Source organism: Calonectris borealis, chromosome 13, assembly GCF_964195595.1.
Source record: "Calonectris borealis chromosome 13, bCalBor7.hap1.2, whole genome shotgun sequence".
NCBI classification, from domain to species: Eukaryota; Metazoa; Chordata; class Aves; order Procellariiformes; family Procellariidae; genus Calonectris; species Calonectris borealis.
In genome coordinates this window covers 22,709,953-22,736,969 of record NC_134324.1, presented here as the reverse complement: position 1 = coordinate 22,736,969, position 27,017 = coordinate 22,709,953, and the positions used below count along the sequence as shown (strand labels likewise).

Sequence of the window (27,017 nt, the reverse complement as noted above, 5' to 3'; positions counted from 1 at the left end):
ATTTCTATTCTTGCATATTCCCCCCCGCCCCCTTCACTCTCTGTCTTTCTTGGTAAGTAATTTGAACCAGATGCCTGCAAAGCCTTCGGGGCCTTTCGGGAAGGCGCCTGTAACCCCTCTTTTGCTTGCAGGACCATTGCGGCAGGTTTATGCTCCTTCTGGGTCCTGGCAAGGACCGTTTAACCTGAACACTTTTCACTTTGCTCTTCTCTCCATCTTTTTTATTGTATTTCTTATTCGGCTGATTGCTCTTTCATAATGAGGAGGCTGGGTTTTTTCTCTGTTGTACTTTGAGCCCTGCATTTTTAAGACGACGCCAGAAAACTGCCTGATTTAGCCTGGGTGGTTCTAGTTTTACTTGCAAAATAATTGCTTTCCTTTATATCTGTATTTCTCTTATGCAAGTACAGGAGGAAAAGGGAACAACATGTTGCATAGCAGAGGATGAAAAGCAGTTCAGGTAAGGGATGACAGGACAGACCAGACAGGTGTAAAACCAAATAGGATTAATTTCAGGATATTTTAGACTGCAGGACTCTTGTAGGTACTAACAGGGGGTGCAGCAGAAGATCACTGCAAAGTCAGATTCCTCTCAGTGTCATTTGGATCGCTTCTGAGGACAAAACTGGGCTGGAAACCTAGTTTGCAATGAGGCGTCTGACGCTTCTTGCTCTCCAGCCAGATCATATGAAAATCTTTGGCAAAGCATTTGGCACTCACAAAATCTCATAGCAGGAAAAATTCACATTTGCAAGTGCAGAGGAAAACAGCAACCTGCTGATTCCCCTGGCCTCTTTTACACATATAGTTGGGGGGGTTGCAAACAAAAACTGCACTTGAATTGCCTGCATGTACAGGAACTGTTGTCTCCATGCATTACACCTGCAGTTATCCTCTTAGTAGCTTGAGACTTGGCTAGAAGAAAGGGGGAGAGAGGAAAGCCATGGAGTTTTGGGAGCACAGGAACTTTCAAGGAGAAACTGGATGATAAAGCGATGCTTTTTGAGAAAAAGAAAAAGCGCAACAGAGGAGAAATAAAATTTGGAGCTAGTAAGCAATGGTGAATGGTTTCCCGCAGGAAGCTGCTGCGCTCAGGGAGAAAGTTATGAAAACCCGTAAGTCATTAGAGAGGCAGAGGAGAACGCCAGAACTAGGTTTAAAGCTGAATAATGAGCTGGGTTTACGACAGATGAAGGTATCTATGTTGTATTTTAGCGCGTGTTATCAAGTGAGCACGCTGGACAACCACAGGGTGCAACCACCAATCTTGTCATTAGCTGCACTGTGTCTTTGAATGTCCTGTCAACTTTTAGGGGTCTGAAAGGGTGGGAGGTACGATTGGAAAAAAACAGCAGGAATTTTAAACAGAATTTCATATACTTGTAGTGGTGAGGCTACTTGTTGCTCTCCTCTCCTTTGTGGATGGCATAGCCTCGGACTGTCTTTACGTGATGTGGTACAAATGAGTTTTTGCATACCAGCACATCCACCGTCCACATCTGCTCAAAAAAATAGGCTTAGTGTTTGTAGGAAGGAATTTATAGCACAGAATTATACTCCAGTACTGCAAATGGGTCAGTTGTCGTACGTTAAGGTCTCCTTCAGAAAATACAGTAAGTCTCAAAACAAAGTTTTGATTGCAGAGCCCAACGTCAAGTCTCCAAAATCGCCCGGGTGAGATTCAAACACTCCAAACACAGGAAATCAAACGGCACCGTGTTTGGGCTCCACTGAAAAAGAAATTAAAAAATGGAGGGATGTTTAGCGCTGTGAAATCTTTCTGTCGAGATACAGCAGACTGCACCCATCCTGGGCAGAGAAGGGGATTTATTTTGTTATAAAGCTCTCCTTAATCTCTTTGGATACCAAGAGGCAGACTGAGTTTCCAGAATACATTTCTTCTCACCTCAGCGGCAGTGACTCTTCCTTCCATGTTTTTATTAAGCTAAGCTAAAGGGCAAGTCTGGGGTTGAGGAGCTTTTACTACAACTTCTTGTAGTGCCTGGTGACTGTTGGGTTGTTGTGCAGAAATGAAGGGTAACGGTCCTCCAAAGGCTTGAGCAAAGATGGTGTATAAATGCTTTGTGGTCTGTACCTCTTACACAGGAGAAAATGCAGGGGTGGATCAGTGCAGCAGTGCTCCTTGTTCTCTCTCATCGTCGCCTAGGTTTCCCCACGTGTTGTAATTTTAGATTGATTTTCCTGCTGAAAAGCTGCCTTTGACCCACTTTATTTTCTGCTGCTAAGGGAGAAGTGCTAGATAAATTGGTGTAAGCTTTTAAGGCAGTGTTTAGTAGGAGACTCTAAACCCGAGTCCTGTCTGAGTGCCTACAGCTCGTACACTGTATTGGGTAGGTGGGTTTAACTCCTGTGCGCAGGAGTTGTGACTGTGCTCTCTGTTGCAGGTGTTGTTCCGAGAGCCAGCCACATCTTGCTGCCCTGTCTGCTTTTTTCCCCCCTTTAAAATCTCATTGTCTGTGTAGGGTTCTTGATACAGCAGCACGTCACTCACCTGCTTTTCCATCCGCCGCAGTCACTGCATTAGCGTTTACTGGGCGCCAACCGCAGTGACACCTAGGTGAGGTTTTCCAGGGAAGAGGATGGTGCTGAAGTAGCCCTCACCTGTTGGACAAACAAAATGGTATGTGCTGCAGTGTCTGCTGCAGGCCGTGCCTCGTAAAGGAGACTTTATTCTCCCGTGGCAAATCCAGCTTAAAAATAGCTTCTGGTAGAGGTATCACACACAGCGCGAGCAGCACTCCACAGCGACAGGATGCACTGCAGACAAATTGTGGGTTTTTTTTTTTTAGTCAGGCAGTGTTTTAGCATCCAAATGCTGCCTGTGCTAATTGCAGCTGCCATCAACGTGACAACTCTTGCCACTCAGATAGCTCAGCATCCCTCAGATCTCCAAAGGTTCAGATGCCCCGGCACTTGGGCCCTTCCTCGTACAAGGTGCAAAAACAGTGTTTTGAGGCCTTTCTTTGAATCAGGCAAACTAGGCACAAGTCTTCACAGCCCGAAGCAGTGGATTGCCTGGCCTGGCAGGGTTTCTGCAATGAGCTGCTGGAGCAGCTGAGGTTTCGCTCTTCCCTGTTGTGCGTCACATGTAGCATCACGCAGCAGGGGCTTTTGGTTTTTAGGAAACTGCCATAACTTGCAGTATTTTGGTGAATATAGTGTAGCACAGTTTATTGCAGCGTCCACGCAACTTTTGCTACGTGGTGGAGCTGCAGCCCATGGGAGTCTGTGCATTTAGGCTGCAGGAAACAGAGGAAGGAAGCCCAGGGCAGGTTCTTTGGAGCCATTTTTGTTCACCTTTCATGGGTACGGAGTCTGAAGCTGTCCTTGTAGAGTACGCTGTTTTCTCCTTTTCCAGAAACGAGTGAAGAGTATTTCTCACCTTGGGTAAAGGGAACTTCTGAGGCTGGGAACGGCGAGTTTTAGAGGGGGAGGAAGAGCTGAAAGTGGGTTTGCTGAAGCTGGGGAGTTGCAGGAAGGAAGGAGAAGGTATCGAAGAGCCTGTGAACTGGAGGGAAGCGAAGGACGATGAGGCTGGAGCCAGATTACAGAAGGAACAATTCAGGCTCTGGGAGAAAATAGTGGTAGGACCACAGGAGGGAAAACCAACTTGCTTCACCTGCCTTTCCTTCTACTGCCAAATGTCCTAGTCCTCATCCTGGAGGAGGATACAGGGAGAATATGGTCTGTGTTTCCCAGCAAACAGCATCCCAACCACAGTCCCGCACTTCCCCAAGCCTGCAGCCTGCCCACAGAAGGGCAGCGAGGCTGGGGCTGGCCGGGGCAGCTCTGGGAGGACAGGCAGCATCCCTGCGCCTCTGGCCGCCTGCCAGTCCTCACCTCCTCTCTGAGGGCAGGGAAGGGAGAAGCATCTGCTCCTGGGCATTTGTAGAGCCCAGGACAGGCTGTGCTTCCTCCTGGGGGCAGAGAGAGGCTGTGCCCGGATCACTGGCTTGACACGCAGAGACTGATGTTGTTTTACTTACGCAAAGCTCTGCACCATGAGCCCTACTTTATTGCAAATAAGCAGGTGATCTTTTTAGTCCAGTAGAGTCCAACAGAGCGTGCATATGATACAGCACATGTGGCTGAAAACACGGGCACGGCGCTAGCTAACCACCAGAAGGGAGAGGGGGCAAACCCTGCGGCTCTCGGAGCGGTTCCGCTGAGCAGGGCAGCGTGGCAAGGTGGGTCAAATAGTCCTGAGGCTCTGTGCTGCAGCGTGTTTCTGTCCTACACGCCCTTGCAGTTGTTGCAGGGCTAATGACGCTGTAATACCACCGGTACCAGGTTTTGGTGAAGGCTGGGCTGCTCACACTGGTATTGTTATAAAGTCACCAGTGAGCGGAGATTCGGTGGAACGGCAACAGCTCTCTGGAAGGATCTGCCCGTATCATTAATCTGCAACATTATTTAATTGTGAGCTAGAATCCAGGATGGCACATTATCTGCTAGTTTTGTCCTTGTGAATATCCAGTGGAAGGAGATTAATAATCCAGATGGCTGGTAAAATGTTTGTTTTATCATGCTTTCTGATTATTATGAGACTATGAGCCCTCAGTGCCTATTCAAGTAAAATGTCCTCTATATACAGTGTATGCATTCAGCAGTCTAAATATATAATAATTACAGGTCAGCTAATGTTGGAAAGGTGCCATTTGGTGATTTTATGCACCATTTGGGTATAGCTGCAAATTGATACATCACGTTTCTACAGATTTTATATAAATCACAGATAATATTAACTAGCACAATGAAATGATCAGCTCTCTCTGGCTCCCAGAACTGGATCCTTAGGCAAGAGGGGCTTTTTTATTTGACTATTTTACTTTTATCTGTCTCTGCAAATTATTATGTTAGGCAGGAGCTGGTCCTGACTTCCTAATTAGGTTGAATTTTGAAATAGGACTGTGAGCCTCATGATAAGCCTGTTCTTCTCCACATGTAGGGTGGCCTTCCAGTGCGAAACATCACTTAGGACTAGCATTATGCAACTTGAATTTTTTCTCCCTGTAGTTTTTCTTGGTTTCTTTTAATTAATTCTTAATACAAAGCGTTTGAAATGGTTCTTGGGGCAGGCTTCATTGTTTGGCACGCTGGACCTTTTTAATGGTGTGGGGGAGACACACACAGTGCCGTATTATTTCAGAACCCATGCTTTTTTGCATTGCAGAGGTATTTAAAAAGGCACTGAAGGCTGATTTGTTATTGTAGGGTTGTTGAGGATTACTGAACAGCTGTTATTTATTTATTCTTAAAAAAAAAAAATTGGCATTGGGTGCAGTAATTCAGGCTGGTATCCCAAACGCCCCGTCTGTGCCAAACCACAGCCCCAAATTGCTGAGGAGGACAGGACAGGAGCCTAGAGAGACTTCTTGAAATCCAAGTGAGCGGCAGAACTGACAAGCTGCCAGGGAACTGAAGTCCCATCTCTGCTTTGTGGAAAGCCCCACAGGAGCTTCATAGGGGTGGCAGCCACCCATCCTGAGCAGGGAAGACTGGGGAGATGAGGTGAAACTGGGAGAAAACTAGAATTTTGAAGTTTCGTTTATAAAAAAAGAGATATTTGCACTGGGAGGGAGGTACATCTGTGCATTTGTGTCCAGTGCACGTTGGAAAAGCTGGGGAAGAGAGAGCCCTTTTTCCATTAGTGGTATCTCATCGTTATCCGCAGCAACGGAGGTCGAGCATTTCAGGCAGGACAGTGTTTTTGGGAGAGTCACGTGTGTCTGAAACGTAGCGAACACCCTACTTACAGGTGACTGTGGACTGGGCTAAAATAGGAACCTTTGCAGCATTGTCTAAATCAACTAAATATGACATTTAATAAGTTACTGGGGAAAAAACAATGTCACCCCCAGTTTGCCTCTTCCACCTGGCTGTCGCCGGCAGCACACCATCGCTGCGGTTTGAGCGAGCAGGTCAGTGAAGCAGAGAGGATCTGGCTTGGGGTGGTGGTGGTGGGTCAGAGGACACAATTAACACTTTAGGTGCAGCCTTCCCTTGCCCCAACGTAGCCCAGCTCTTTCTCAGCACAGGCACAAGAGGATTTGAGAGGTGAAATTGCAAAACCAGCTGTACTGCGTCAGACCAGAGGTCTGTCCAGCCAAATTGTTGCTCATGGATGAGTACAAGAGTGCAGCAAGCCCAGAGTGATGCATTTAAGTCCATATTTCAAAGCATGCATGAGCTTTTCTAGGCCCTCCGCTTCAACGTAAAGTCTGTCAACCTCAAAAATAGTCATGAAAAATGTCATTGGTAAGGTAGATTATCCCCGTTTATAGATGGGGAAGGCCTCCACCAGTTGAAATGATTGGCCCAAGGTCAGCAGCAGAGCTGCCAGTGTACCTCACCTTTTGTGAGTCATAGCCCAAACTTCAAATGATCCCCTGGAAGAATGATCCTTCCTTGAGTTATGGAGAACTTTAGAGGTTAAGACAGAAAGCCGGAGTGTTTGAACAGCACAGTGGGATTAATCCTTTCAGCAGCTGAGGCTGGAGAGCGTGGGGTGGAAGGCAGTTCGGCTTCCTCTGTTACCTATAAAATTGTTGCATTTGTTTTTAATCTAAAGCAGAAGTCATCTAGACTAGAACTGTAATTTTTTCCTTTTGGGAACATGAATCCTAGCAGGAAGGAGCAAAAATTTCATTAAGAAAAAAAGCAGAACTCCTGAGATTCCCAGATGTGGAAGCAGGGAGTGTTCCTGCAGTGCACAAAAGACAGACCAAATTCTGAGGTTTTCAGAAATCATGAGAGTTTGCAGGCTTGCTATTTGCCTTAGAGTTTCAAAGCCTTTAGAGTTCATGTTTCCTCCCACTACTATTATGATTAGATCTTTCCTGCTTTATTTTTTAAATGAAAATTGAAATTTTTCTCATGGTCACTTGACTCCAGGAGGTAGAGCTTTAAAAATATCCTCTGTGGCCAAACTGGCAGGAGTGTCATGAAACTCGGTAACAAGCTGTTCCAGTGGGTTTGGGAGAGCTGCGAAATACCTTTTCATGGTAGCAGGAAGGTAGGATGAAATGTTATTTTAAACTTCAACCAACAGGTTTTAATACCTACATTGGTCCTGCTTGATTTTCAACATATATTTGGTTTGGAGTGCCAGTAAAGCTGTCATGAGGATATATTCCTCAAAGGACTCCCCATGCAGTTCTGTCCTTCCCAGGTCTAGCCCAGTTTCTCTTCGGAGGATGGCCCCCAGGTTTTCACAGCAGAGCCCCCGTTAAAATCAGCGTCACTGATGTAAGTAAATTGGCCCCCAAGGTCGCTTTGGCAGTCATACGCCAGCATGGCAGTTACTCAGAAGCAGCATTGGGTGTTTATGTTTCATCATAAAACATCATAAAACACTGCTTATGTACGTGAAGCGTTGCTCTATCTCAGTGTAACTGAAACCTCTTCCAGAGCAGAGTGGGGTTTGCTGGGAAGAGGCATGTTTTCTAACTGGCTTTTGGGTTGTTCTCTGAACAAGTGACATTCTTTGGAGATTTGTTTCAGTATGCCAGGAGAGGTTTTGCATGCTGGATCCCCGTATCTTTGGGTGTGATTAGATCACTAGCTCGCTGCCTTCCCTCGCAGTGACCCAGGGCTCAACCAGGCCTCCCAGTGCTGATGGAAATCCTACAGAAAGCCCTTTCAGAGATCCATGTGCAGCCCCACAACTGGGAGACAACCTGACCCAGTCCATCTTTGCAGCAGATGCCGCGATGGAGAACCCCATCCTGTGGGAAGGACCTGGGGACAGGCATGCGGAGCTGCTCCCACGCATGCTGCATCTCCCAGGGGTTTCCTGTGTCCAAACTTGCATAGCCAGACCTGGCTGGGGTCACTGAAATGCCCTTCTGCAGCACCCAGGGCTGCTCCCCCTTAGGACCAGCCCCACTTTGACTGCACCGAGCCACCCTGGGTGCTGCCAGTGCCGCAGGACCGCACGGCCATTCTGTGCCCGGACGCACCGCTTCCCCCTGGAGTGCACCGTGACATAAGAAACGAGAGCTGACAGCCGTATTTGCTGGGTCTCGCTTCTGCTCTGTCACACAAGACGTTAAATTGACTCTCGGCTGCGTTATCTTGGGGAAAGGTATGAAGCCTTTGTACTTTGAGGATGGCTCCTTCATGCAGCGGGAGCAGCGCCGAGGTGGCAGGAGGGGTTATTTCACCTCCTTGGCAGGCTTCAGCGTGTCCCTCTGGTCCCCTGAGGTGCAAAAGGAGGTCCCATGGTGGCAATGCAGGGTGGGGAGCAGGTAGGAGATCGCGTGGGCAGAGCAGTCAGGATGCCCGGATCCATCCTGGCTCTGCCAGTCGCTCATCCAGGCAAATGGTCTGCACTGGGTTTCCTTGCCCTGGAAAGTGCCCGGCGCTGCCAGGACCTGGCGTGAGCACAGCCCGGGGTCCGCAGCATAGGGCTGATGCCCCCAGCGGGTCCTGCCCCACTGCCGGCAAAGAGGGCATCTGGTCATTTAAACTGGCATCGCTGCCCCACACACCCTCCTGTAAAGTCCCTGATAGCTCCCGGACACAGGGACAGGCGTGAGCAGGGTGAAAAGTCCGGCTTGTTATTGCTTTGGGGTTTTTTATCCCCTAAGTTTGCGGCATCATTAACATTCTGCTAGAGAAGACATGGGTTTTCTTCAAACATCTCGGCTTCTTGGCCTTTATAACTCACTGTAGGATGACAAAACGTGGGAGCTGTAAGAAGTGGTTTAGAAAAACATGCTAAAAAGCAGGGAAGTTGGGAAAGCAGGGAAGGAGCATGGGCAGGTTTAGGTTTTTTTACTTTACTAATTTATAGGAACACAGTCCTTTACAATCTGTTGAAAACTGAATTTAAGCTGAATAATGGGAAAGTATTAAAAACTATTAACACTGAAAGAAGACTGAAAGATCAGGTTAACGATACAGTTTGTTTTCTGTTTGCGTGGACACAAAGGACAATGTATTTTTATGTTTGAAAGTCTCCAGTATTTGGGGCTTTAAATGCTGAGGAGAAAAGTTGCTTCATTTACATAACAACTTTGGTGATCTATGTAATAGAGCAGTATTTCTGTCTGTTTTAAGCTTTATTTAATGTTTGTTTAGAAACTATGCTGAGCCAAATTGGAGTTGATCAGAGTTATTTTAAGCAGGTTTTATTTGGGGGAAAAGGTAACCAAAGGAGGCACTTGATCCGTGTGTTGTGTGCAGAGCACAGTGGTCTTCAAAGACACAGAAACCGGGAGGCAGCGTTATTTTTTAGTTTACAAGTTCAGTGTATGTTTTTTATTTGATGATGGAAAGAAAATTCAGTGTGCTGAACATGCAGTGATCCTTTTTAATTGCTTTTTGCAATTTGTTCCAATTTAGAGTATTCAGTGCCCAGGGGTGCTTGGCGCCCCGTCCAAAGGTGCCCTCAGCCCCTCCAGGTTTCAGGAGACTTACGCAGCTGGTCTGATCTCAGTGCGGTTTAGGGGTCACCGTCTCAGGATGCTGAGATAGGGCATTTGCCTGAGCGAGAAAGGCTTTTCATGTGAAATGATGAGGAAAGCTGCTGTGAAATGAAAATCAATGCTCATTCACAAATCCTGGCCTGGGAAGTTTACAGAAAACTCAGTGCCACAACCCGGGGAGCCTGGGCTGATGTTCACATTCATTCAGATTTCTGAACCAGACGTATCTTGACCTTCTTAAATCAGTCACCTGTGAAGGGCTTATCCCTCCTCCCAGAGGTTTCTTCCTGTTCGGACAGACCCCAGCCGATGGTGTGCGGGAACTGGGACAAGCAGTGCTTTCCACCAGTAACTGCAGTTTCCTTTAGGTTGGTCTGTTCTACGTATGTACCTCTTGGTTCAGAGCACTTGACAGCGTCCAGCGGTCCAGTTCCCTTTCACGTGATTATTTTATATTTGGGATCAAAGCTGTCAACACTTGAAATCCCTTTGTTTACGAGAGGAACTTGGCAGTGTGCGGGGAACCATTTGGGGCTGGTTGCACCAGTATAAAAATGGACTGTCTGGGCTGTAAGCTGTGCATCGCTGGCAAGAGCATCGCCGTTGCTGTAAGGAGGGAGTCGATCCAGTGTCTCCCAGAGTCATGCAACCCAAGACCCAGCCTACTTCCACGCGTTGGCTTCCTGATGCTTTTATGAATAAGCCTGTTGCTCTCCCCTCTTCTCCTCGCAGCTATGGGTAAACCAAGAAGATGGAGTGGAGGAGGGAACCAGCGATGTGCAGAATGGCCATTTGGATCCAAGCGCCGACTGCCTCTGTCTCGGCAGGACCGTTCAGAACCGAGACCAGATGAGAGCCAACGTCATCAATGAAATCATGAGCACGGAGCGCCACTACATCAAGCACCTCAAGGACATTTGCGAGGTACATGGGAGTTGTGATGCTGGGGTACTGCAGCAGGACCTGGGATGGGCTGTTGAGAGCCAAGGACTGGGTTTGTCCTTGGGTGATGGGGGAAAAAGATGCAGTGTGTTTGAGTACGGTGTCTAATAGAGGAGCAGCATCTGTCAATAAGTATTGATACTTCTGAGGATTTTCTGCTGGGTCTGATAATTACCTTTAGTTTGTATTAACTGAAAGTACAATTTTGTGACCTTTTTTCCATACCTCTTTGTCTAAAAAATGATGAGGTTGAGATCCTTCAAGCAGTCCTCTTAATTAAAACCCGATGCCATCCCCTTTTGAACTTGTGATTGAGGAAATTAGGTTGTAATTAGACCAATCAGTTACCCATTTCATCTCTGTCTTTCACATTGGGTTCACAATTTCCCCTGGCTCAGGATGGCCCCCACTTGCCTTTTCTTACAGCGAGACTGAGAGCAAAGTGTCTTCACCATGGGAAATGAAGTACATTACATTTATCCACTGTAAGGAAACCGGCAAGCAAATGAACTTTGGTGACTGACCCCTCACATCCCCAACTTGATTCTCCTTCATTATGTTACAATTAACCCCTACAGCCCCTTACTGTCCTGCAGCATCCAGAATTAGTGCCGCAAGCTAAGCCCAAAGTGCAGTGCATGCGGTGCTGGGTGTTTGGGGAGGAGAATGCACGGCTGCGCTGGAGAGTGTTGCAGGACACCTTGGGCGTTGTGTAGAGCATATACTTATCGCTAAGAGGCAGACAGTTTGTTAGCACTAAAATCAAAGTCCGTGGCTTTCAGCTCATCCCTCTGAGTGTTTAGGATTTAGCGAGCCTGTGCCCAGTCTTTGCAGAGTCAATGTGCTAAAGCCCCTTGTGAATTCTGCTTAGAAGAATGTCTTCCTCCCTTCATACTTGCTACTTTTCTATTGACAAGGCAAAGCAGCCATCCAAAAAGCATCTATGACACTTTTCAAATACAGAAGAGTCGTGGGATTTCAATTTGGAAACAAATGAGCTTAATTTCGCTGTGCTATTTCAGTCAGAGAGCTTTGCATTGAAGAAGGGAAGAACTGCAGGAACTTTTCTACATATTGTTTCTTTTCCTGCATTTGCACTTTTCTGTTGAAAAACTAAATAAACCTTAACTTGCATTTCCCAGCCATGTCACCATGCTTTTTCCAAATCAGATTCTCAGGAGGTACAGATAAGTATAGCTTCAGTGACATCTGTGGAGTAACGCTGATTTACAGCACCTAACGATATGTCCCAGATATGAAAGATATCTCTAAGGCTCTTGCCTTGCTCTGTATGATGCAAAATAGTATTGAGGGGATAAATCTAGGTACAGCACCAGGAAATTATTCAGCTGCCTTTCTTAAAGAAGGAGGAGGACTGAAATGGGCATTCTCATCTGCAAAATAATGGGCTGTCCCTTGCTGGAGAGAGCCTCATTGTGCTCAGTTTAATCAGAGCAATCCATTTGCCTCGAGAAGGCTCGGAGACAGCTCAGTGATCCCAGGCATTTCGTATAGCATGACGTGACTGTTTCTATTTGTGCATAAGAGGAGGGGGACTGGAGATGGAGAGACGCGGGCTGGCTTGAGCTCCTCCCAGCGCTACTGGATGAATTTGTACAGAGGTGTTATTTGTGCCGAAGAACGAGTAGATCCAGACAACCGCTGATGAGATGCAGAAGTGCTGTTGACAGCGGCAAATTCCCTTCTTCCCTTTGCTCTTTATTTTAAGGTGTCAGGACAAACAGCAGCGATATGACGTATTGGAGGGGATAAGAGAGGAGTTCTGGCTGGGTGGCGAAGGCTGAGCCTGATTTAGTACTGAGTTTAGCAGTGTGTAGTTATACTCTTGTTGCTGAGCTATAATGAATAACAATTCCTAATACCAGCGAGGCACCTTAAGATGTGTGGTTGTTATCAGAGGACCGTAGCCCCTGCTAGGTGATTAAGATCCCTCCAATTGCTCTTTTCTGCTTCAGGATGCATTTCACTACCTGCTACTATATTATTATACACCATGTTATTATTCATAATACCCATGACACTAGTCCTGCCAAGTCAGGAGCTCGCAAGCTAGCCAGCACCAGAATGAAAATTACCTGCGCAAGCCAAGACCTGCGTGAAGCAGCTGGCTTGGAGGGGAATTCCCCACCACAGCAAAGCCATATTGCTGCTGTTGTGCCCTTGCTTAGAGTATGAAGGACTGACTGCTGCTTGGTGAAACACTGTTGTGAAGATTTTTATTAGAGGTAAAATATGGATTTTTCCCTGGACTGCATTATCAGGAGTGGATGGATCATTATTCTGAAATATCACCAAGGGGAAAAGAAAGAAAAAGGAATTTAGCCTTAAGGAAGTATCCTGCAATAGGAATTTCAGGCTTAGCGGTTAGAGCTTAGAAAAATAATAAGCTACTGAAAACTAGGCTTTTATAACGGGTAGCAGTAGGCAGCCTTACTGGCAGGCAGTGCTGTAAAGCACCACATATACGCATGGCCATCTCCAGGCTTGAAAAGGTGTCCCCCTGCACCGGGGGTTTGGTCCTGGGAGGATGCGGGGTCTGTCCGTGACCGGCAGCGCAGCCGAGGTGCTCGGTCAGGACGGGTACCTCCATGAGAGCAGAGGGCCAGGAAGGTGGTTTCAGCTGCAGCGTGCGGTGAGGAGCGCAGGTGGAAGAACGAGACGCGGGAGGGCTACAAAGAGCAGGGTGCTGTGCTCTGAGAAATGAGCAGGATTTGGACCAGCACATGGATCAGGAAGACAAGGCTAAATTTAAGGAGGTGTTAGAGGGAGAAGTGACAGAGCTTGGATGGGAACAGTGAGGCAATTGGGAGATCAAAGGAAACCTCCGTATTATGAGTAATTTGGGGGTAGGAGGTTAGAAAGGCCAGCCAACTTCCAGTGCTGCGTTTTGCTCTTTTCCAAGTAATTTCACTTTGAATTTATTTTTTAACAATGTTGACTGGATTCCACCTAAGCTTTGCTTTAGTGCCAGGACAGCTCTGAATGCCGCGTGGAAAACATCTCATTGCATCTTAGCTGTCAAGCTGGGTCTGTTGTGCAGAGCTGATGGGACAAGTTTTCACGTGGTCTGGATGGCATTAGCCTGACTCATTCTCAGAAAGGGATAAAACCCACTTTTTTGTGCTGCCTTAGAGCGAAGCAGCTGCCATTTCTTGGCAGCACTGTCCTTCAGAGGACCACATCTGAGGAGCTGCTGGCCCCATTGTATGACCAGTTTCTCATCCATGGATACCAGACTGGAGGGCAACTCTGCAGAAAGCTCTTTGGATCGATGGGGATATATATACTACGTATATGTGTTTCCCAATGTGCGACTTGTAGCTGTCTTTCACAGCCTGCCTGTGCACACCTCATTTTTCTGTTTTAGAGCTGGCTGCTGCTTGCCCTTTTGAGGAACAGGCTTGTGTTCCTGCAGGACTTTATTTTATATTGTAGGTGGGCCCCAGTGCTATCACAGTGCCTGACATTCAGCACTTGCTGTAGGCCGGTATTTGAACAAGTGCTTTAGAGTCCTGACTGCCTAGTCCAGACATGGGCGGTTTGCCTTTTCAATTCAAACAGTCTCAGCTTTGTTCCTATGCTTATTCTTGGTGTGTGCCTATCGGCAAATGCTCACCTGGATGCTGCGAGCGCTGCTCTAGAGAAGAGTATTTTTATAGCCCAAATGGTGCTGGTCCAAACCGAGGGATGGTCTACAGGACAGTGTAGACAGCCCCCAGACTGGCTCAGGGATGGAAAGAAGCTGGAATATCATCAGAACTGCCTTTGAAGTTACAGCCTGCAGTGGCTATCATCTCCTCATTCTCTCCTTCACCTTGCTCTCAGCCGGACAAGAAGAAGGATGGATGGATTGGCCACCTCTCCTGGTTGTCTCTAAACCTGCTCTGGGGGGGAGAAAACTTAGCACTTAACCTCCTGCAAATACTTCCCAACTTTGGCCTATACTTCAGGGACTACATGGAAAAGTACTTTAAAAAGAGACAGTTTGGCAGCTATTTTTAGGTATTAATTGAGCAAAACACTCTCCAACATCTGCTCATCAGTCAGCTATCCCTTCGCTGAGCAAACCTGACGGGATGAGCAGAAGGAAGATGGCATTGTTTTATGTAACAGAATAAGTTTACTGGAAAAACTATGCAGCAGCCTTCTAGCTGGCTCTTGCTGCGTATTATATATAAATCTTCGGTCTCCCCTTTGCTGGCTTGTGCTGGAAACCAATCCTCCAAACGCACAAGCTGGATAGAGGATGAGGCTTGGGAACTCGGTGTGTTCTTTTATTTTCCCTGTGGTTTTATAGGTGCCTGTGCAGAAATGTGCTGCTTCAGCTTCTCTGAAACACGTGACTTGGGCAAAATGATGAACCAGCACAGGGAGGACAGGGAATATTCAAGACGTCAGTCGCAGCCAATAGCAACCCCAGGGCTGAAAGACGTCCACATAAAGCATCCAGTGACGGATTGCACAGAACAGTATGCGAGAAGGGAGGCTGGCTTGCAGGCAGCCTGCAGCGTGCAGCAGGGCAAAGGTCCTAACACAAACGGCTTGCGGCAGTCATTCAGCTCTGCTAGCCCTGAAGCCGGTGTCAAAAAGAGCCTGGCCTCGTGGGCAGCTGCACATCTTTTTTCTTTTTTTTTTTTTTTTTTGAAAGCTGTTCTGAGATAAGCAGGTAAACATGAAAAGCAGCATGGAAAGATATTCTGCATTATTCCTTGTTACTTTGAATTTTTATTTACCCTGCAACTGTCCTGCAGTGTGGGAACCAGCCTGCTCCCATTCCTCCTGGCCTTGAAAAATGAGAGGGGGAAACCCAGGGAAATGAGTCATCAAGGAGCTCCTGGAAGAAGAGAGACCTAGATTTAGTAAATGCAGAAAGTATTCCATAACCCAAGCTTCCCAGCTGAAAAAGCCAGCAAATTCAGGGTAACGGCATCCTTCTAGCTAAGCTGGACATCATAGACGTTGGTTCTTTGCCAGGTCGGCCAAAGTTGCATTTATCATTCATCTGTTTGAAGTTCTCCCTCTCAGGAACCACATGGTGAGGCTGAAGGACAGTTTATTATAGCGTTCCAATAGTTCACATTGTGGACCAGCAGCTGCGTGTCACCAGCTGGCGGTTCGTCTGTGTGACTAAGCATCTAGAGTTCCCAAATATAGCCCTTCAACTGGAGCTGCTGGCATTTTTTTCCCTTCTTTTTTTTTCTCTTCATGTATAATAAAGGCAGGCAAAGTCATCTCATGATGACCCCCGTGTTATTTCTTTTCAGTCAAGAGGCTGCAGTCCAGACCAGGCCAGCATAGCATCTGATATATGGCCTTGCAAAGTTTCTAGTCTAAATTGTCCAGACGGGCAAAGCACGGGGGGGATGAAGTGATTTGCTCAATGTCACGCAGGTCAGCGGCAGAGCCAGAAATTCAGCCCAGGCATCCCAACCCTCCACGTGTCACCCCATCCCCTGGACCACACGTGCTTCAGGCAAGCGTGTTTGAAGAAGTCCTCATGATTCAGCTGAAACCAGGATGGCGAGTTCATGGATAAGGCAGGGTCAGCAAAACAGGGAGGCAGACAGAACTTGGTGTGCTACGCTTTTTGCCAAAATATTGATCCACTCGGTCTTCTTAGGTCAGGAGGTCTTCAGAGCAGTGCTTGCCTACTGATTTGTGTTCGTATGATGTCCAGCTAAGCTCAGGCTCAGTACCAGTGGGTATCATGGGCAGATGAAGAATAAGCAGGGACGATCTTTTTATTGTTGCACTGGACCAAGATGCAGGAGACCTGAATTGTTTCCAAATCTACTGCAAATTCATTCTGTGATTTTGGAGAATTTCCTTAAACTCTCTACATCCTGCTTCTTCCTCTCTCTTTCTTCATTTGACTTTAATGTCTAATGTCCTTTACTCGGTAAAGGAGCCTGATATTTGTACGGAGAAGGGTGCAAAGCCTTTTCCTCTGGTCCCACTTAGAAAAGGAAGAAAAGAAATGAAAGAATAGTTGAGAAGACAGGAGAAAAATTCTCTTTCATTTTACTCTGTTTGGAATAGCATATTTGTGCTAATGGAATGGAGGGTATAGAAAACAAAATTAAAATAATGCTGCTTTCCTCTAGATGGCATTGATTAGCAACTCGGGCTGCTCCCACTGTGGCTCCCTTGCTCAGGCAAGCCAAAACACCTCCCCAACCTACTGCATCGCCTTTGGGCTTCCCCGCCATGGCACTCACAGGACAACAGCCCCCCGCTTTTGTCTCAGACTCAGGAAGATGAATAATGTGGGGGGATAAGCCATGTTGCCTCCCAAGTCAGGGAATGCTTGAAGAGTGTCTTCCGTCAACATTTCACTTGGTGCTGAAACAACTAGGGTGGTTACACCCTCCATACCCTCTTCCTAGACCAAGGGCACGCAACCACACATTAATAGTGTATTTCTCAGCATGATTATCAGCTTCCTTGTCCTGATTACCGTGGCTAAAAGGAGAAATCAGAGTGGGCAGATGATCAAACAGCCCCTCGCAGCTTTCTCTGTAATACCATGTGCCATTGAAGAGGACATGGGAACAGCAATGTTTGCAGGAGCTACCCTGGATATCGGGTATTGCAAGGCAGTGATTTTTGAAGGAACGGGCATACAATACTGTAACACACCTCTTTGAAGCTATCAGCCAAATTTTGCTGTTCTCGGCAGCACAGGTAGGGACAGAGCCATTTCAGGCTGTGCTGGTTGAGATCTCTGAGAAACCTTCCCTTTGCAAAACTGCTTCATGCAAAATGCTGAGGGACATTGAGGCAGAACCCAGCGCGTCCTCCCAGCGCACTGGACACGTTGTCTCCAGTGTCTCCTGTGCATACTGGGTCTGGCACGTCCTTAGCAAGAGTAGTGCTGTGGGTCTGCTGTAGGTTGCAGCGGGAACAACAGTTGCGAATGAGATGTTGTCTATCAAAAAAAGGACTCGTAGTGTTTCAAGGCATGTTTTACATATTGCGTGCTTACTCATAGACAGGAGTTGATGGAGACTGTCATGGATTTTGTTTTCAGAGCCATTTTCTGATTTTGTTTTTACTTGCTCCTTCCTCGAGAATAATCTGGGAGCAGCCTCAGTATAAGTGTTTGGGTTATTTTATGGATTGTTCTTTCTTGCTCCTTACAGGGTTACTTAAAGCAGTGCCGGAAGAGGAGGGATATGTTCAGTGATGAACAGCTAAAAATCATCTTTGGTAACATTGAAGATATCTACAGATTTCAGATGGGTTTTGTCCGGGACTTGGAGAAACAGTACAACAACGAGGACCCCCATCTCAGTGAAATTGGACCGTGTTTCCTTGAACACGTAAGTTAATTTGGTATTTTTGTTTGGGAGTTTTGGGGTTGGTTTTGGGGGACGGGGGGTGGGGGGAGAGGAGTAGCAGAAAAAGTCAGGAGGCAGGAACCACTCAGAAAACTTTTGTGCATCAATACTGTTCTAGTTACATATCAGGGACTACTCCATGGCCCTCCATTTACTTCATGAGATATAGAGAAGGGAGAATTTGAAGTGAAGCATATAGTTGGGTAACCCCCCGGCACATTTGAATCGCAACACCTTTTCGCATCCAGCCTTAATCACGTTATGTAGGCGCGAAGTCCCTCACCTACTCCCCACCTTCTTTTGCTCTTCAGAATATGTCTTAAACCCACTCACAGGCCGTCCTAATCAGGTCATGGATGACCAGAAGGTTGGAAGAGGTAAGAGAGTCCAGAGAAGTAAAAAGAGGCCTTAGCTGTGTGTTACACAAAAAAAGCGGAGGAGAGCAAATGCCTGGGCTGTTCGCTGTGGCGCCGAGATGCACTTGCAAGGGACGAAAAACCCACGCAGCTTCAGTTGCCTTCCCCTGCGGAGCTGTTGGGCCGGGTGGGGAGGTGCCAGCTCGTGCTTCTTGCTGCCCGGGTGGCAGCAGGACAGCAGATACTCACTCACACTGAGTGCACGCTGAACAGAACGTTTTAGCTGACGATACAGTCCTGGAGGCTTTTGCCCAGCCCATCGTACTGTTACATAAGCCACGTACTACGGGAGCTGATAAATTGGCCAGTGTTGTAAATATGTCAGGAAATGTCAAGAAAATGATAGTCCTGCAGTTCTAGGCTTTCCTTTAGGGAGAATGAAGCGCTGTATGAGAGCTGACGTAGGAGGTGCTCCAACCCGGGATGCAGATCCTGGACTGCGTTACCTCGTTACTTACAGTCAGGGCTGAGCTGGCAACGGTTTACTTCTTACTAGAGAAATTCCGTGAAACTTCAGCATGGCATCCCTAAAGAGGTTCACAGCATCTTAAGCATCATTGGTCTTCTAATTGAAAAGCAGGTTTCTTTTTGAGAAGTTGCATGGTGGCGTTAACATTGCTCATTTTTATCAGAGCCTGCAATCTCTGCCACTTGCTTCCAAAGCAGCATCATATTCCACCTCTGTGCTAAAAAGATGTAAGAAATCTTGGTGAGAATCAGTAGCTAAAACTTCATGTCTTGAAGCTGTGCTGTCAATTCATTTATAGTGGAAACAGTAAGAATTACTACTGTTATTTGGAGGAATATCTGACACTCATCTGTCATCAGATAGGGGCTGAAAGCTGGCTAATAAACTCCTGATAAATTATCCCTGTACCGCCATTTGGGAAAACTGAGGGATGAGGACATTAAGATCCTGTTATATGGATCTGCAAAGCATCTTGTTCCTCATCTGCTTCAAGAAGAGAGAGATGTCAGCGCTTGGCTCTTGGTCAAGATGGGGATGGGAAAGAAACGAGGCTCCGCTATTCCCAGAAAGGCAGGTTATTTGGGCCCTTTGAGACTGAGAAATAAGAATTGCTGATCAAGTGTATTTTTAAAAAAAGAATCTGTCCTTTCTATAGTTTGTAAGGCATTGGCATCAACCTGATGTAGCACCTCAGGCTGTTGACCTTCTATCTTATACGGGCTTATGTCTGGACTGTCTCAACTACAGTCTTAATACGTGATACGGGGCAGTCAGTTTGTGTCTGTCCCTCCCTTCCCGTGTAATCTTTCTTTGACCTTTCATCTGCCTTGTCCGTGTGGCCCAGACGAATCAATCCTGGGTTAAGGGTGATGAACTGCCGTGGCCCCATCTGTGGTCAGTGAAGGCAGAAAAAGGAGATTCCAACAAAATTAGCACAAAAAGACTTGTTAGACCAGTGCAAAGGGTGGGTGGGCGCAGGCGTGGTTTTTTTCCTTTGTTTGTTTTTCCAGTCTTTGCTATTTTCTGGCTCTCTGGTCCTGGGGAAATCCACACAGTGGTTGGTGCCTTGTGTTCCCTGTTGGTAAAAGGAATTTCAAATACACCCAGCTCCTAAACACTTGCCAGGTGCTTCATGATCTTTCAGGGAAAGAGCTCTAGGAATAACAAGGTTGTCGTCTTGTATTACCAAAGGTCAGAGCTCTGCTTGGTTCTACCTTTACCTTTTAGAAAGAAGATCCCACTGCACAATTTGGAACTGAGAACACCCCCAACGCTGCGCAGGCGTTCACTTTAACACACCCTGTACCTCCAGAGCCCTCAGCGGTGCGTCAGTGTGCGGGTCCCTGCCTCCCTTTTCCCCCAGGGCGACCATGCAGCACCTCCTGCAAGCAGGAAAAGTACTCTAGGATCAGTCCTTCTTCCTCCTGCTTGGGCTATTCTTCTTTAGTTGTAACGTGTTCTTGTTGGCAAGTCGGGTGGTTGACTGCTTGCAGCACTTGTCTGACGTGCGTCCCTTTTCTCCTGCCTCTCACAGCAAGATGGCTTCTGGATCTATTCGGAGTACTGTAACAATCATTTGGATGCATGCATGGAGCTTTCCAAGCTGATGAAAGATAGCAGGTACCAGCATTTCTTCGAAGCGTGTCGTTTATTGCAGCAGATGATTGATATTGCCATAGACGGTTTCCTTCTGACGCCAGTGCAGAAGATCTGCAAATACCCCCTGCAGCTCGCAGAGCTACTGAAGTACACCGCGCAGGATCACAGGTACGCCCATCTCTTACCCCATGGAAGGATTTTGCTCGCTGCTTCTTTGCATGGCCTCTGCACACACACAGGGGTTGGGGTTTTTTCTGTCCAGCTCTTGTCTTCATGACATCTTGTATAAATTGAAGCAGGGCAAAGGTTCAGCAGACAGTTAGAAAGCTTCTCAAAGCACTGATTCTCAATGGAGCCAAACTCATCTCTGTTATAATCAGACTTGTGAACTAATTACCCATGGATGTACTTTCTGATGCTACCGGTTACAGTAGAAAAATTACCTAATTAGCATTCAGTGGTCAGAAAGGCTCATTCCTTTATCCTGAAGAGGACCTCAGCACATAGCAAGTAGATCCATAGCCAGGATCTGCAACTCAAACCTGAATAAGCTCAGATTTGGGGAGAATTCAGAACCTGCTCTGCTTTTCAGCCTGATTCCATCTCTGATTTTGCCATTGGTTTTAAGTTCAGAGGAGCACCCAGCAGTTTGATTACTTCCCAAAATTTCCAGGATCTCTTTTGCTGCTGCTGAGGGCAATCAACCTGACTCCCTGACCTAATGCAAATCAAAAACAGTACCTATGACACCACTTGTGATAATACTGCTATAAAAACAAGGTGAAAGAAGAATCAGGCTCCATAAGAGTAGATTTTCTGCTGCCTGGCCAATTTTCCTTCTTTTTCCAAAACCCATTTAAAAGGAAGTGCTTCAGAGAACAAAAAAGACCACAAATGTTTCAGAAACTTCTGCAAGTGTTTGGTTTTTTTTGTTTTTCCCCAAACCCAGTTCTAAAAGTGCAGAGACACGTGATATGAACAGCATTAATTTGCTTTGACCTGCTTCACGAGTTTGATTCGTACTAGCTGAATGCCCAGTTCAAAATCACCAATTTGGACATGCATTTGGCTTCAGATCCAATTTCTGGTTTTCCCTTCATAACGAGACCAAATCAAACTTGGAGTGGACTCATGGGAACATTAGGGTATCAGAAACCAGCTCTAGGATCCCAAATGTTGTGGCTTTTTTTCCTTACCAGCCATGTGATGTCCCCACACTACTTACAGTGTGAATTCAGATGCGGCTTTACAATGGGAAGACATAAGCAGCCTCAGAGAGAAGAGGTCTGTGTTTAAAGTGACCTTCTCCGAGTTATTTGGTAGCAATACCAAAGGGGATGTGGACAGTGTGATTACACAAGGGTTGAATTATTTTGGGAGTACATTCCTTTTTTCTTTGGGGTGTTTTAAAATCAACATTACTTAACATGTTGTTAAGTAATCAGATACAGTCGTATTCCGAGGAGACTCAGACCTTTCCTGTGGTTAAGCAACAATTAGTTGATTCAGACTGAGAGCTCTTTTTTACCGGCTTGTGTCAGTGGACACACAGCCATGGACACTTCATGTCTCTTGTTTCTTCATTTTCTGAAAAGGGAAAGCAGGATTATATTTGTTTGCCTTGCATTAGTAAAGCGTAAGCCCCCTGAAGCTGTAACACAGTGCATATGTGAAACTCATGCCTGCACGGAGAGCCAGCAAAAGGCCTGTGCCTTATCTCAGCCGTTAGTGCGGGCATGCCCTGGAGAGTTTATTGACTCACGGAGGAATGGTGTCATAACGCAGAAGTGGGGTGGGTTATGCCACACTTCCCTGTGGTCTAGCTCCTCCGATTCAAGTGTTCAAAGAGCCTCCAGGCAACCCAGGTCGCATCCCAGACAAGCTTAATACCACGAATGGGGAAAGTGAGGCACAGAGAGTGTGTCTTGCTCGCCACCAGATGATTCTGCACTGGGGCTGTGCAGAAAACCCGGGCTGCTGTGGTTGCCTGCTTGAAATACAAATATTTTCTGCTCCTGTAATTCCGGCTTTGGGATTGGGGCTGAGATGAGCAAAGCCTGAGATTGGAAAAGCAAATAATCCTTGGGGAGTGTCATGTTGTGACAATATCGGACACAGGGAAAAGCCAGATGCCTGCAGGCTGGGATACCGTCAGGGCCAGCTATGAACAAGAGAAACCGAGAAGCCAACTGGGGAGCTTCAGCTGGGCCCATTAATCAGACAGCGAGTTGTCCTCATGCACTTGCAGTTTGACAGTGCTCGCAATTAGATTGCAAGTCTGCAACAGAAGCTAGAGAATTAGAGTGGGCTAATACTCACAATGAAATCAGGCTCATCATCAGCTGGATTAGGAGTCTGTTAGGCAGTCTGATTAGGATTTAATACGTAGAAAATACTGTTTAAATCAATGGAACCATTCACGGAGTAAGGCAAAACTTAGAAAGGACCAGGGGTCCCAATGAAAGCAAATATGTTAGCTTCATCTAACAGTAGGACGTTGTATTCTTTTTTTTTTTTTTTTTCCTTCCTCTTCACTACTATCGTACTTGTAGAGCTACGGATCTTCCCTGTACCAGGTCAGGACAACAGAGCTGAAACCAGAAACCTGACCCCTCTCCCCCAAGTTAGCATGTGATATTTGGCAAGAGTCTAGACTTGCATTCTGATTGAGCACTGGAAAGAGGTCATCGCAGCCCCAATATAATTGACAAGCAATTAATTTCATAGTTAATGCTATCCTATTATTATTTCACTGGCCAAATGCTTTGCTTCTGTTATTTTTAATTCTAAGTTTTTGCCAGCTCTGCCACAGACATGGGCTAGGAGCCCAAAAAGTTCAGTCATGACTCTTTCTTCATTACTGCGTGAAGGAAAAATGTGCATGGGGTTTTCTCTTCAAACAGAACATTAGAATTAGTGAATTAGCATTACCACGATAAAACCCAGCTTGATTGGCACTGGCCCACTCCGCGTGGAGGCAGGCATGGGGGTGTTTTCAGAGCCTGGCTCCCTTCAATTGCTTATTCATTTGAATGGTTCATTTGAATTTTCACAAAGCCACATCTGTTCACCTCTTAAAGATTTACTCCAGCTTAATATGAATTAAATATATGAAGGTCCTAAGTGCAGCTTGCTGGTGTCCTGAGCCTTCCTGCTGCAGAACTGAGCTGGAGGTAAAACTGTATGAACACGTTACGTGAGAAAGAGGAGACTCTGCTAATGGGTGGACTGACATTAGCCTCCCTTCTTTGCACGAGCATAATTGCTAGGAGATTATTAGTGACTGTCTCTAAACCCTACACCTCTCCCTACCTCTACAGATCCTTTCTGGCCATAGTGACTTACCTATTCCCCTACAAAAACTCCGGGACATTTTGAAGACCAGACTAATGTCTCTCTGGCATAGCTCCGTTTCTCCCTTACACAACCAGGCGCTCACTTCATACAGATGGCCTCCCAAAGGAAGGCACAAGAAATTCTTCATTGTGTATCGTGACGGATATGTCAGACAGCCCATCCTCTATTCTCCTTTACTCTGTTGAAGGACCAGCCCTGATGTTCTGGAATTTGTAGGACATTTTTTAACGTCAGCTAGAATTTTGACATAAGAATTGAATGAAAATGGAAAATGCATCTCAAGATTTCATCCAAGAAAGGATGGCAAAATAGCAAATAATATTCCATTGTATATCATATTGTGATTGTTTCTTAATATTTATCCTGTTTGGATGGGGAAATGGATCTAATTCACAGCATTTACCCATATTTTAGCAGTCACCAGTGCAATTCTTGGCAATAATCAATAAAGCTGTTCCCCCTGCAGCTGCCCAAGATCGCAGTTTTTCTCATTAGTCAGCAATCAATATCAGCCCTTAAGTTAATAATATATTATGGTGGCATTATGGCAGCTGGCCTTGTCTGTCTTTCCGATTGAAATGAACATTAAAGTTCCTTGGAATGGAAAAGAAGGCACAGGGCGGAAATCAATAGCATTGATTTCAGCATCACTTTCTGAAAAGACTGATCATCATCTTTGCTGGCCCTGGCGGGAGGCTATTTTCACTCTTTGTTATTACACTCACAGGCCTGTCCAGGAAGAAAAAAAAGAATTGCTTTGATTTGCTCACCTGAAGTCTGCAGTAAGAGTGAATGCCATGGGATAAATGCTCTGTGGCACTCTTGGAGTCACCTTCTGGCTTGGAAGGTGCTCCGGCCTTGTGTCTAATCGAAAAATATTTTCTAATGTTCATTTTAAAAATGGAAACATCCAGGCCCAGAGACAAAGGCTGTAAAAATGTTCAGACTTTCTTTTAGGATGCTCTTCAGCTGAGCACCTTAAGACTTTAAAGAGCAATATTCACAGCTGTTGTGTGTTGGTAGAGGCTAGTCTGTACTCATTGGGGCTACCCTGATGCAAACAAGGTGAGGAGCTGGCTGGCTTCGCTGTCCTGTACACGCGCAGTTTCCATTTCAAGCAAGCTGCTCTTTTGTGATGATCCAGAAAGACATTGCTGATGGAAAAAATGGTATCGTAGAAATGAGTGGCAAAACCTACCTTTCCAAAAGGATGGTGAGATTATGCTGCTGCTAGTGATAGACTCCCGTGCATTTCCACTGCACATCAGGCTGCGTTTCATGGGCTTTTCTTTTGTGTTCGACAGTGACTACAGGTATGTGGCTGCTGCTCTCGCCGTCATGAGGAATGTGACTCTACAGATCAACGAGCGGAAGCGGAGGTTGGAGAACATTGACAAGATAGCTCAGTGGCAGGCCTCCGTTCTGGACTGGGAGGTACAGTAAACACTCGGCCCTGATTTAGGTGCTATAAACTGGAAAAAGTAAATTCCATGCAGTTGTTGAATTATCCAAGACCATATAGTTCATTTCACATAACCTAGTCTTAGGATTAAGCTTGGGACAGAGAAGATATATTTACAGACTTCGGAGATGGTACTTAAGATGTAAAACATCAATGTACTCTGAAGAAAATCTGGGGTCCAGTTCCAATTTCATCAATAGAAATCTGGAGTAACTTTTGCGATTGCAATGCTGTTGTCCTGGGAGTAAGTGAGATTTGGATCAAACTCTATGTGCGTTCTGGCTCTGTGCTTTGTCATTGGGGACGAAGTAGGGAAAGAAATAGCAAAAAGCCCTAGAAATTGTGACAGGTTAAGAAAATGGAGAAAACTCTTCTTTATGATTAGAAACCAAAACGTTAAGCTGAAGTTAGAGATGCACATTTAAAATGAGTACCCACTTAAAGATGTTTCTCTGTGTAGTGATGGTATAATTAAGGAGCTGAGAAACACAGGCAAGGCAAAGTCAGCAGAGGGAATCCTCGCTAGCAGGTCTTCAGTCTCCTACGTTTTTGCCACGTGTTTAAAAAAAAAGGCCATACTAAAATTATTTTCTCCTTTTCTTTTCGTCCCTGATTTTTTTAAAATCATTGTTATGAATGTAAAAATCTAATTTTTGAAGCAGACTGAGGACAAATGTTTTTGTAAATCCCTCTCTATGTTGTCATTGGTCCATGTGTTTAGCAAGTAGATACTTAGAGTGATGGCACAGCCTTTCTTCTTCCTTACAGTCATGAAGATCTGGAATAACTCCACATTCAAGTCAATGGGATCATACTATGTAAATTGGGAAAGAGGCACTAATCCTTTAATTATTTTTTTTCCAGAAAAGATTTAGGAAGGCTGGGAGGAGAGGGAGAGAAATACAGGTGCATCACCTTCTGATTGTGTATCCTCCTTGACTGAATTAGTTTCATTGCTATAATGAAAGTTGGATTCAACCCTGGATCTCTTGATAAAACATATAAAGGCAGCAATCATAGCTGGTTCTTAAATTATGACTGGCTGTGAGAGCAGAGAATGCAGATGATTTGCTTGATTGTTTTATTGTTGTTTACTGTGAAGAAACCTCTCTCTCACTGACACACAGACTCATTTTCAGAATTGGAAAACTGCTCTCAAGGAGGTACAGGACCATTAGTTATATCTTCAGCCTTCAGTATATTCCATGTGATGAGCTAATGTGTGGCATTTGTAAGAAATGCCGAGCCCCTGTCGTGGTTTAACCCCAGCCGGCAACTGAGCCCCACCCAGCCGCTCGCTCACTCCCCCCGGTGGGATGGGGGAGAGAATCAGAAGGGTAGAAGTGAGAAAACTCATGGGTTGAGATAAAGACAGTTTAATAGGTAAAGCAAAAGCCGTGCACGCCAGCAAAGCAAAACAAGGAATTCATTCACTGCTTCCCACCGGCAGGCAGGTGTTCAGCCATCCCCAGGAAAGCAGGGCTCCATCCCGCCTAACGGTGACTTGGGAAGACAAACGCCATCACTCCGAACGTCCTCCATTCCTTCTTCCCCCAGCTTTATGTGCTGAGCATGACACCATATGGTATGGGATACCCCTTTGGTGAGTTGGGGTCAGCTGTCCCAGCCATGTCCCCTCCCAGCTTCTTCTGCACCCCCAGCCTCCTCACTGGTGGGGTGGGGTGAGGAGCAGAAAAGGCCTTGACTCTGTGTAAGCACTGCTCAGCAGGAACGAAACATCCCTGTGTTATCAACACTGTTTCCAGCACAAATCCAAAACACAGCCCCATACTAGCTACTGTGAAGAAAAGTATCTCTATCCCAGCCAAAACCAGCACAGACCCTCATTGTAAATAAATCTAGATTAAGGACATTTCAGTTCCAAATTAGTGGATATTCATGTGTGAGTGGAAAGCCAAGGTGAACCTCTACATAGGATCTATGGAATAGCAGTTTCTT

At 46.1% G+C, this 27,017-nt stretch overlaps 1 protein-coding gene across 16 annotated transcripts in view; it reads left to right on the top strand.

The window, feature by feature from the left end:
- ARHGEF9 (Cdc42 guanine nucleotide exchange factor 9) overlaps nucleotides 1-27,017 on the top strand; it is a 192,878-nt gene that overhangs the window by 126,326 nt on the left and 39,535 nt on the right. For all 16 annotated transcript variants that reach the window (XM_075162527.1, XM_075162513.1, XM_075162529.1 and 13 more), the window contains 4 exons: nucleotides 10,185-10,376; nucleotides 17,558-17,737; nucleotides 20,175-20,407; nucleotides 24,901-25,030. In XM_075162527.1, the coding sequence (XP_075018628.1) occupies nucleotides 10,185-10,376; nucleotides 17,558-17,737; nucleotides 20,175-20,407; nucleotides 24,901-25,030 (735 nt within the window). The remainder of the gene's footprint in view (nucleotides 1-10,184; nucleotides 10,377-17,557; nucleotides 17,738-20,174; nucleotides 20,408-24,900; nucleotides 25,031-27,017) is intronic.